At 43.2% G+C, this 11,793-nt stretch overlaps 1 protein-coding gene across 3 annotated transcripts; it reads right to left on the bottom strand.

Annotated features, from left to right (window-relative positions):
* Positions 1–461: 461 nt before the first annotated feature.
* dtx3 (deltex E3 ubiquitin ligase 3) lies at positions 462–7,174 on the bottom strand. 3 transcript variants are annotated; one of them, XM_048242193.1, is made up of 5 exons: positions 6,585–7,168; positions 6,403–6,445; positions 4,715–5,574; positions 3,835–4,052; positions 462–2,416 (listed from the first exon to the last, which is right to left on the bottom strand). In XM_048242193.1, exons 2-5 carry the CDS (start codon positions 6,413–6,415, stop codon positions 2,341–2,343), a joined length of 1,167 nt encoding a protein of 388 aa, XP_048098150.1. In that variant the 5' UTR covers positions 6,416–6,445; positions 6,585–7,168; the 3' UTR covers positions 462–2,340. The 3 variants fall into 3 exon arrangements, with proteins under 3 accessions (XP_048098150.1, XP_048098149.1, XP_048098152.1); XM_048242192.1 differs by lacking the exon at positions 6,403–6,445 and having other exon boundaries at positions 6,585–7,174; XM_048242195.1 differs by lacking the exons at positions 6,403–6,445; positions 6,585–7,168 and adding an exon at positions 5,926–6,357.
* Between the last annotated feature and the right edge of the window lie 4,619 nt (positions 7,175–11,793).

Below are 11,793 nucleotides of genomic sequence, written 5' to 3'. Positions count from 1 at the left end.
GACATCATTGACACATTTGAAAGGCTCTTTAGAACAATTAAGTGACTTTAAAAAATATAATACTCAACCAAGTGTATTTTCTTTGCCTCCCCTTTCGAATACAATACTCAAATTACTTTAAAAAAATTATATCCCGAGAAAAGTGGATTTTGAGGGGTACAGCTCCATAGACCTCCATTCATTCTGCACTCGTGCACGAGCGCCCTCATGTGGAACCACAGCAGGAACTGCAACCAGTTCAGAAACCGGAAGTTCTCCGAGAGTGGGAGTTCTCCCTTTATTAGACATTCTCTGGAAAAAGGTTTTTCCGAAGCCCATGAACGATATTGATCAATGCACTACTCATTGTCAGACGCCAGTGACGCATATCTCGAAACACTTTGATAACCTGATGTATTAATTAAACATTTATCGAAATGATTATGATCCATTACATAGACCAACACCAAAACTCAGGGGAACATAACTTTCTTTTATTCAAGTATGAAAAATGTAAAGCACATATCTCAAAATTTTAACAGACAATTCAATCATGAATACAAATCAACACAACTATAAAAGGAAATTACTATCATTCAGTCAACAATCAATAATTTGTATTTTTCCCACTCACACTGCATAGAAAATTTAGCAAGGTAGTTTGTGTAAACTCCCTGCCTCTCTCTTTAATATTGGTGTTGGTCCCTTAACAGAAAAAAGTCAGACTAAACAAAGAGCAAGTGATCTGTATGTTCAGAGGATGCGCCTAAGACCTTGATGTGACAATACTAAAATTAATATGGTGAGAGTTAAAGTAGATGAGAAAGGCAGAACAACTTAGTGTAGGCATAAACTCCACCTGAAACAACTTCCACACAGTTTTCTTCAGACATGACAATCCTTTCTATGGCTGCTTTCATTGATTATTTGAATACCCAGAAGTCAATAGTGTTATTAAGTATGATGTATATTTTCACTGCATGATCACTAGTGGGATGTTTTAAGCCCAATTATACACATAGTTCACAATTTCAACTAGGAACATATTATTTTCAGAAAATAAAATGTTGAAATGCTCATGCTTTGATCTTTGTTCTTTTGTTTGAAGGCACGATTCTAATTAATTGTGAATCAATAACTTTACATACTTCCTGATTATCATTGTCCTGCTACACATAACACTAGTTATAAACCCAACAATTCAACATTATTGAATAAAATCTCTCACCTATAATGTGCATGTTGCTCAGCCTGGCATTTGAAAGCAAAGCATACAAGCATTTCAGCAATATTTTGTGTATTTGATTTGGTCAAGTGGTGTACATGCCCTTTGAATTTTGACATCATTATATAAATCTGATGGAGAAACTGAGTCTTGAATATTTCTTGAGTGGTTCTACCATCAACCTCTGTGGAAAACAGCACATTAAAAAAGTCACACATAACAAAATCTAAAGGATGAGTAGGAGGAAACAAACCAAACATAAAACTTGGTCTCCCCGAGCCTCTGTTATGGGTTCCACTACATCAGGGCAGTTACTGCACTCTGAGACGATCGCTGGGAGAGAGAGAGAGAGAGGAGAGGCCAGAGGCTCTGAGGACAGACATGGGCCTCGCAGAAGCTTTTCAAATCTGGAGGGCGCAGAAGATAACAGGGTGTGTGATTGATCAAGCCTCTACGGCATCACTCTTCCTTCCAGAAGACAAAACAGAAACCCAGCCTTCTCAAATATAAAGCCATTCACCTGCGCTTCCGCATGGCCAAAGTGCCTGTTAGTGCTGATTGCAATACTTCTTAAGCAGGGGCTTTTTGCACTCCCTGGCATTAACCATCCACGTTGTGCCGTCACACATGACCCCGACATGAACAGATAACATCACTGAACCATCAAACTTGTTTCACTTAACAAGGTGATTAGAAAACCAGCTATGGTTGTGTGCTTGAAATAAGAAGATCCTTAACATTTTGCATTACCATAACAGTGTAAGTAAAATGTTACACTCTTTAACGCAACATAGGTGCCCACCCACAAAGCAGCTTGCATTACTGTTCATTTTGGAAGTGCTCCTTTTTACCATAGAAAAGTGACAAGAGATAACTGGATTGCACTTGGACTTGCTATGACATCACTCAAAGAGTTGGTATGAACACAACTCAGAAGAACTGAACAGATGTCTAAGATAGTACAGAAGAGCTGGATCAAACGCAGGATGTCTCCTGATTGCACCACAGCTGTTGCTGACAGCCATGCCTCTGGTTGACCTGGAGGGAACCCGGAGAGAGAGAAGAGCCAGTGGGCAGTGGGAACCCCGCCACCGCTCCTCTCGTTTGTACTCCAAAAGTGCAGCGTGCTCGGCCCGTCAGTCAGCCGTTATCCCTTTCTCCCGCAGCTCCTCCGTCACCCGAACCAGGTAAGTGGGGTCTGGATAGCCGAAGCTGAAAAGGGAGATCGAGAGAAGCGAGGACTTAGTATAGTATAAGTATAAGTATATATATGTAACCCTGCAAGGCGAAACCAGTCGTTTTGCGCACAGTGCTATAAGGTTTTACGGTAGGGTACGGTAGAGCTAATTTACTCATTAGGTTACTCATTACTCGTTACTTAATGTGTCAGCTCTATATCGTTCTTGGCAGATGTAACCGAATATGAATGTGAAAGACTTGCCTTTCAGGGCACGAACGGTCAAAAGCACAAACTTTTAGAAATACTGGCGTCATTTTAGGGACCAGGAGAAGTTTTCCATTGAAGTAGGCTAGCACATTTTAAAAGTAGGCTAGGCTATACACAATCTGTGTACACAGAACTTCCTCTCCCTTCCCCCGAAATACATTAATTATATTCTATAGTGACCCCTTATGACCGTCCCAGGTATTAACTAGGGGGCAGAAAAAGACTCATGGCACGGTTGAAACTGCATAGTCAGTCATCCGCTTCAAAGTCACGCTACCGTAAGGCTAATCATAGCTGTGCCCTCACACTATCGCACGTGACAATTTACTTAAAAAGGTGATTTTTTTCCTCTTCTGGCGTATCGTGACAGGAGAACCATGCCAACTTTGGATGCGGTTATCTTAGCGATACGTTTTGCAATACCCTCGATATACATATCGTTGGAAAGCTTAGTTTATGGCCGTTCGTGTGAGTACAATATTACAATACAATATTACAATAACTTAATTTTGTACATTTTACCAAAGCAACTGGTTTCGCCTTGCAGGGTCACATATATTCTTTTGATCCTGTGAGGGTAGTTTGGTCTCTGCATTTATCCCAATCCGTGAATTAGTGAAACACTCACAGCACACAGTGAACACACAGTGAGGTGATGCACACCTAACCCGGAGCAGTGAGCTGCCTGCTACAGCGGCGCTCGGGGAGCAGTGAGGGGTTAGGTGCCTTGCTCAAGGGCACTTCAGTCGTGGATGTGGGCATGGGAGAGCAGTGCTCAACCACTTCCCCTGCCCACATTTTTCCTACTGGGTTCGGGGATCGAACAGGCAACCCTTCGGTTACAAGCCCTAACCAGTAGGCCATGGCTGCCCTAAATTATGCAAATCACTGATATAAGCCCCTGTCCTGGTTCATTTGGTTTAATCTAGAGGATTACAAAAATCAATACATGCACACAACATGACCATTTCTCAGAAAATTTCACAATTCTCCAAATATCACCTATCTATGGTACTACTAAAATGAGCAATGTTCCAATGTGAGCTCCAGCTTTCACACAGCAATAGTATTTCATTGAAGTCATCATGGTGTGTACTTGTAGAGCTGGATTACTACAAAAGGATAGCACTTATTAGAGTCCCAGACTCCTTTTTGCAAGAGCGAACACAAACAAAAAACCCACCAGCGCGGTCCTCCCCATATTGAGGTCTTGTGGTGAATGTCATTCCAGGTGATGACGTTATGCATGCCTGTGGTCATGGAAGTGCCAATGGTGAAGATGAGCCGTTGCTCAAAGGCCCGCCTCAACAGGCCCAGGACTCGGTTCCCCTCAGGGCTGTCGGGCAGGTAGGCAACTCGGTCCGTGCCAGGATACCTGATTCCTGGGTTTGGGTGCTCCTCCTGCAGTGGAAACAAGTCAGACACAACACTGATGGCTTGAACTTCCTCTACATGATGTGTTAGCACTGCTACCTGCATGATCAAACAGCTCTCCGCAGATTAGCACAACTAAGTCTTGCTGGTCTTGCCAAATAGAATAAAACAGATAATAGATTGAATATTGTACTGTAAAAGTAATTTCCTTCTCGATCTCCTAAAGCACCTATGTAAACTATACAATGCATTCAGTTTGTGCATAAGGGAAGTATGAAATCACTTATCACAATCACTTTTAGACTGTGAATGCAGTTAGGGATCCTTACCCAAGGTGCATTTCAAGCACAGCATCTAGTCTTCAACAGTACGAAAGTTTGTTGCATAGCAACCAATTTCATCAATGTAATAGCTCCATTTTTTGTCACTGTCTGAAACCACTTGCTCAAACCGATTTAGTAAGAATATCTCTCTAGCTGTTTGAGTTGAAAGGTTATAAAGAAAGGCCATCTTCTACAAATACAGATATGAGAAAATAGAACACAAGTTGATGGTACATCATTCCCGAATCGAAACCTTTTGCCTTTGATTTCCCTGGGACATTTGGCACCCTTCTTAGACACTGTCCTAATTGTACTCTCATTTTGTGCAATTGTGCTCTCATTTTGTGCTCGTCCTGGTCTACTCACCGCCTGCAAGCCAGGAGAAAAGCTGTAGATGATGCATATGCAGCCGTAGCCTTCGTGCCCAGGTAGCTCCAGGTCTGGGTCTCTTTCCACCATCATGGTTCCATTGGCTGGCTGGTTGCCAATGAGTTGCCCATACACTAGACGACACACCGGGCATGCCCGCTTAACCAGAAAGGCCTGGTCCAAGCAAGTGCGGCAGAAGGTGTGACCACACTTCTCCAGCGTGGTTTTGTCGACCATCTCTCCCATGCAAATGGGGCAACTGCTGCTGCTGCTCTCCTCCTTGCTCACCTCAGCACCTATAGCCATGGCAACAGAAGCCATAGGACTGGCCTCAGCCTCTGTCCTTGGCTGAATAGTCATCTCGTGACGCGGCGTTGGGAGGACCAAGCAGGTCTCCAGGTCGCTGCTCCTCCTGGACCTCTGTTGCTGCTGCCTCTGGGAACGTCGTGGCTGGGGAGGCGGAGGCGGCGGGTAAAGCAAGCTGCCCTCCCCATCCAACTCAAGCCCCCCCACACAAGGCAACAGAGAGCGCTTCCGTTTGGGAGCACCCTCGAGCTTGGTCATCTCCTTGCGGGCACAGCGGCACAGGTCTATGAAGGCCTTCCGTGTGGCGGGGGAGACCGATCCCTCCATCATCCTGGCTCTTCCCTGGCTGCTGCCTTCCACTGGCTGCAGTCTCACCGCACAGCAGCCCCCGCGCTCACCTCGCCGAATGATGCCCGCACTGAGTCCCTGCTTATCCTCAAACTCCAGCAGCCAGCGCCTCCCAGCAGCCGCCAGGTAATCCCACACGGCCTGTGAGACCAGCACTTCGTCACTACCCTGCCCCGCTCTCACACTCATCTCTTCTGATGAAACTGGGGGAACAGCAATAATAACCACGTTCACATTACAATTGGCTATTCAATATGAGGTTAGTCAAGAAATAAAGGAAGTCTCAGGAAGATGGCAACATGTTAGTAATGAAAACTATGACACAATTTTTGGCACATTCAGTTAAATGACAGACATGCTGTGAGATATGCTAACCAGTGCAACCCCGTCACTGACTGTCCGTCCATCCAGCTTATGTGGACTTTAACATAATGTTGTGATGATGCAGCGACTAGCCTAGCATACCATTTGACACACGTGTAGCGTTTTCGTATAGGCTACAACACAACTCCGTCTTGTAAAGAACAGCATTACAACAGCGAGAGAATACGTACCACCAAACCTATTTCAAACTCAAAAAGTGTAGACAACAGAACTACTTTGGCTGGTTAGAAAATGCAGAAGAATATGGACACTGTAACTGTGTTAGCTGCACTTCCGTTGGTATTCTACAATGTCAGCTGGAGTAACGTCATGAACAAAGCCACAAGTAGCCTATAGGCTAGATGAAGAAGGGGGGAATATAATTCTCTCCTATACTTCGATGTCACTCAATGATTCTGTGGTGTGACTTTTATACATTATTTGACATACGTGAACAGATTTTTTTTAATTAGCGTATCTTGACAGATAGGCTACCCGCAGGCAAAAGCCAAGCCGAGCCAACAGGCGGTCGCCGAATTGCTGCACAGGAATCAGCTGTTCTAGGCTACAAACAAAGAAAGATCTCCTCGCTGCTGCTATCCCACACAAGTCAGTGATGAATTAGACCTCTCATGTTTATTGAGATATTTTAAGTATTTAAATATTACCTTGTGATCCCATAAATTCCACTTATTTTGAAGTTATATCTTCCTGTTTAAAGAAAAAAAAGTGACATGTAAACATGTGAACATTTTTAAATGCTATGAATGTAGATGACAGCATGTTACTTGGACAATGAAATGATTACCAAGTTTGTCACAATGTTATGCTATATGTAAAATATTCTCACCTATTGTCGCGACAGGACCGGGTGGGATCTGATTATGAGGAGAAAAACTACAGCAACCAGCAAAAGCCTTCCATTCGATGTAAACATCCGACCACTGCTGCATTGGGTCTATTCTGATCAATTGGATCAGTAAAAGCACTGACAAAAACAATCTGAAAACTGTCGTAACATTTAGTATTTTTCCACCTCACAATTAGACGTGTATTCCAGTAAGAGGTATTGACCCAGCGATTTGTGCCTTCCTAAATCCCATGTCCTTGGGAGACAAGACATCCAAACCGTAGAGACACAGTGCGGCATAGCAAACAGGCTGCCTATGAGCTACTAAATCACACTAAGCTGTTGGTAACGCTACACGGAGCTTCTTTATATCGTTGTTGTTGTAAACAACAGTTCATTCCTAAAACAAATCTGATATTTAGTTTGTTCCCTTTAAAATCCTTCGTCGGTGAAATGGAGATAAATGTAAGCAGGAAGTTCGTCACAATTCGCGAATCACGATTGGTCCAAATTATTTCCTCCTAGGGTGCGTTCGGATTACGCACTGACACCATGCAACCAGTAGGGGTTAGAGACCTCAGACCCATAACCTGCGGCTGCGGCCGCCCTCCTTGATCCCTTGATGCGGCTCAGCTTTTGAAAATAATAATGAGTAGGCCTATTTAATTAAAATGTAGGCCTATTTTATTTGAGTTCGTAGGTCTATCTGAGTAATTTATATAACTTCCCACCTCACTTGACTCCGTAACCGTAGCCTGCACAATATTGTTACATTCGCGGTTCGTTGCCATGTCAATATCAAACAAAATCACCGATTTCCCTCCATTTCAGTCAACGAGAACACTTGTCTTTAATTGTTATTGTTGATGTGTGCGCTTACTGTAGGCTAGATAAGGAAAATGTCAAAAAGGAAACGTCAGCGACCACAGCTTGCGAGCTGTCCGTTATATATCGCACACTGCAACAAGTTAGTATTGCTGTGTTAACCCTATTCCTGCATGTGAGAAATCGTTCTCACATATGACAAATATAAAGACAAACCTGCGCTCACGTTTAAGGGCAATTCCGCGCAAATCTGTCACATCCATAACGCCAACACAATGCCATGGTAGGCTATTTAGTTGGCGTTATGGATATATGACAGTTTTGCGTGGAGTTGCCCTTAAATGATGACAGCCTCAATTCTTGCATGAAACTTCACCTCACTGAATATGAGCCAGCCAGACTCCAAGGCCATCACCAAATCTAATCTCTGGTAGGCCTAATGTTCAATTTCGCCAATGACATGTCAATGAAAATTGAGTGTTGTGTTGTGAACTATGATGTTACTTTGCATACCAAAGGACACTGGGAAAATAGGGGGTGGTGTTTAGCTTACATAGGAAGCCTAAGGCCTATACTTCTGTCATTCTACTTTACATTTCAAGTTACTTGCACATTACTTTTAAAACTAGTAGACAATGTATTCAACCTCTGTTGAATGAAAGTAACTGTACATTAAATATCCAAACTTCTTCTTGTAACCGTCTTAATGTGGCTCTTCTGAGATAAAAAAAAAATTAAAAAAAGTGGCCGACCCCTGCATTAGACCAGCCCAGAGCCCGTTTACGGAGAGCCGGATCACTCCCTATTAACTCCATTGTACCTGCAATCTGTTGCAGTTCCGCTAGGGGCGATCACGAATAAGTGCAAAAACAATGGGGGTCTATGGAGCTAGACGGCTAAATTTGTCTCTTTCGCCTGGTTGTCGTTGAAAAATCGAAGATTTAATTGTGGTTTCTGCAAGCTCACTATGGATTATAGGTCAAAAGTTGAATGAACGAGTAATTACGTCCTTTCGATTTCTTACAGGTTGGGTCGTTGTTGCCCACAACACACTAGCTTTCTGCTAATGAATGACGTCATTGACGCATTTGAAAGGCTTTTTAGAACAAATAAGTGACTCAAAAAATATAATACTCAGCGGTGTGTATTTTCTCTGTCCCCTCTTTCGCATGCAACATTCAAATTTCTGTGCAAAAAATTATATACCGAGAAAAGTGGATTTGAGGGGTACAGCTCCATAGACCTCTATTAATTCTGCACTTATTCGTGAGCGCCCTCATGTGGAACCAGAAAAGGAACTGCAACCAGTTCAGAAACCGGAAGTTTCCCGAGAGTGGCGGTTCTCCCCTTATTAGACATTAGACGTGTTCGACTTGAGGCAGATCTGTGCAGATCTGACTTGATGTGATGCATGCTGGGTTGAACACAATGCATACTGGGATGGACGCAATGCTTACTGACTTCTGTCAGCCGGGGAGGGACTTACCACCGTGACACCATGTCACATGACCTTAAAATATCGCGGGAGTCTTAGCCTGCAGACAGATCTTGCAGTTGCCTTCCACGACCTGCACGTGCTGAAACACGCCCTCATGACGTCAGTTCAAAGACGTGATAGGGCCATTTGGGAGGAATCTCCTCATGATGATTTTGACGGGTGTCTCATGCTGCTTCCTTATGTTGGAATATGCGAAAATGAACAGAAATCGAAGGGATACCTTCTTATTCGTGATTTCTGCAACAATGGCTAGCCTACTGAAAACGTTTGGATATTCTGTTATTTTCTGCTGTTGGCTAAATAGATAGACACACATATAGGGAAATATTGAATTTATGTGCTACAGTGCAGGCCTGTTAACAACAGTGGTTTATTTAAACTACATCATAAGAATTTATTTCGTCAGTCATCATGCTCATTTTAATGAGTAAGAATGAAAGTTCTGCTGTATTTATTGCAAACAAAATTCTGCGATATCTCCCGCGAGTCACGTCATGCAGACTGTAACCTGTCTGTCCGGGATGAGCTGCCCTCTGTTGTAGCTCCTCCTTTTGACTTAGTATCTGGCCGTTTTCTTTTTCAAGTGGCGGAAACGGGCTTCCATACTAGACTACCCTGGCTGCAAATTACATTTGCTGCCGCTAAGGTGCGTCTAGATTTAGGCTAAGGCCTAGTTGTGTCACTGGTGGTAGGCCTACGCGAGCTTCTACTAGGGGGGACGTGAGATGAAAAGGGCAATGTCAGAAAGGTGTTAAAAATATATATTTTTTAAAATCTTAAGCCTATGTTCTCTTTGTTCTTTGTGTTTTATAATGTAGTTCTCCACACTGTTTTTTAGTGTGAGAGCTCATTTAGTTATTTGTTATCATGTAGGCCTAGCTAATGTGGCATTTTTTTTACTTCAGTAGTAGGCTATATTATGCTACAATGTGAGGGCAACACATTAAATCCACATCCAATTTTGATCACCCTACAGCTTTGGTTTTCCCATAGTTTCACTGACATTCATTAGTTTGGGGAAGAGCTACCCACAAGGTGTACCACATTAGGCAGTGTCCCACATTAGGAGAATTTAGTATAGCCCTGGCCTAGGCCTAGCCTGGAAAATCCAGACCCTGGTAATCTAGAAAGATTAAGGGTCTGGCCACGAACAATGAATGCCGGCCCAACTCGAGGGGCGGCAACAAGCATGAATTTAAAAATCTCACTGCATGCAATTGGATAACACTACTCTGAATGATTTCGGACTTCGACGCAATCGGATAACACTGCGACCAATGTGTAACTGGGGCAGCTGTGGCCTACTGGTTAGCACTTCGGACTTGTAACCGGAGGGTTGCCGGTTTGAACCCCGACCAGTAGGAATGGCTGAAGTGCCCTTGAGCAAGGCACCTAACCCCTCACTGCTCCCCGAGCGCCGCTGTTGATGCAGGCAGCTCACTGCGCCGGGATTAGTGTGCTTCACCTCACTGTGTGTTCACTGTGTGCTGAGTGTGTTTCACTAATTCATGGATTGGGATAAATGCAGAGACAAAATTTCCCTCACGGGATCAAAAGAGTATTTATACTTACTTATACTTAACTGTTCTCCAACATTGCAGCGCTGTCTTTATCAGTTTAGCTGGTTCCCCAGGATATCGGGGTAAAAGTAACGTGCATCATTACTTATTGCCAGAGTGTAGTACGGTGTCTTGTGTAATCCCGCTGGATTTTCTTGTAAAAATTAATTTTTTTGCATATTTTGCTAGTATAGAGTCTAAGGAACAAGATTTTTTTTGCTCTCAAATTTTCACAATCCATTTTCACACTTGACATCATTTATATAACGCATAATTAAGACTGGGACTACTATCACTTGGGGGTCAATGTGAGAAAACACTGGTTAAGAGGGTATTTTGCCTAATTTTTGGGTGCTGATTCTGAATATCATATTTACTTATTATGACCGCCGCTAGCGAAGCGGTCATATAGGGATTGTCAAATTTTTTTTTTTTTTTCCCGTCATCTACTTCCTGAATTTTTGGTCAACGATACCCGGGACACCGAACCACCGGGGCACATGAAATTTGGTGGGTATGTAGCCCCACTAGACTTTTACGGAAAAAAATTTGTTTGGTCCCCGGGGGCCACTCCCCCACCGCACTGGGCCCCCCGAAACCCAAAAAATGCATTTTTTTTTCTAAATAACTACTTGAACCGTTGCACCGAGGATGAAGACATTTTTATGGTATGTTGGTCTCAAGGGCCCACATCAACCTAGCCCATAATCACTCATTTGTGATTTGCACCCCCCCGGTAAAAAATTAAAATGCAATATCATTCTGCTTTAATCGCCCCTCTCTTCAGATGTTCAGAACTGCACCAAATTTTATGTGCATGATTAACCTGACATTCTCTGGGGGTATGCCAAGTTTCGTAGAATTTCATCCATGGGGGGGTCTAAAAAGTTATGTGTACATTTAGTGACTGTGCACATTGGCCTGTAGATGGCGGTGCACACATATACACATGCACACACACAGGCACCCACATACTATTGGTATTAGAACGGCCGATACATAATTACAAATTCAGTAGGATTAAAAGAAAGCCAAAATAAATATTCATCATCATCATCATCATGGCTGCATTTCCAGTATTGGCAATAAGTAGTCGTTTGTCCACTAGATGGCGCATCGTTGCAGTGAGACGTAATTTTGTTGGAAGTTAAAAGTGGGTTGGAAAAACAATGGACGCTTCCTACAAGGACTGTAGTTTACCGCAAAGAACGTCTAATAAGGCAGGGCAAAAACTAGCCCAATGGACTAACGTTAAAGTTAGGCATCAACCTGCGATTCTTCCTCACTGCTCCTGTGAGACGTACAAAAAGCACACAAAGCAAAGAAA

Source organism: Alosa alosa, chromosome 4, assembly GCF_017589495.1.
Source record: "Alosa alosa isolate M-15738 ecotype Scorff River chromosome 4, AALO_Geno_1.1, whole genome shotgun sequence".
Taxonomy (NCBI): Eukaryota; Metazoa; Chordata; class Actinopteri; order Clupeiformes; family Clupeidae; genus Alosa; species Alosa alosa.
This window is presented reverse-complemented; position numbering and strand designations above follow the sequence as displayed.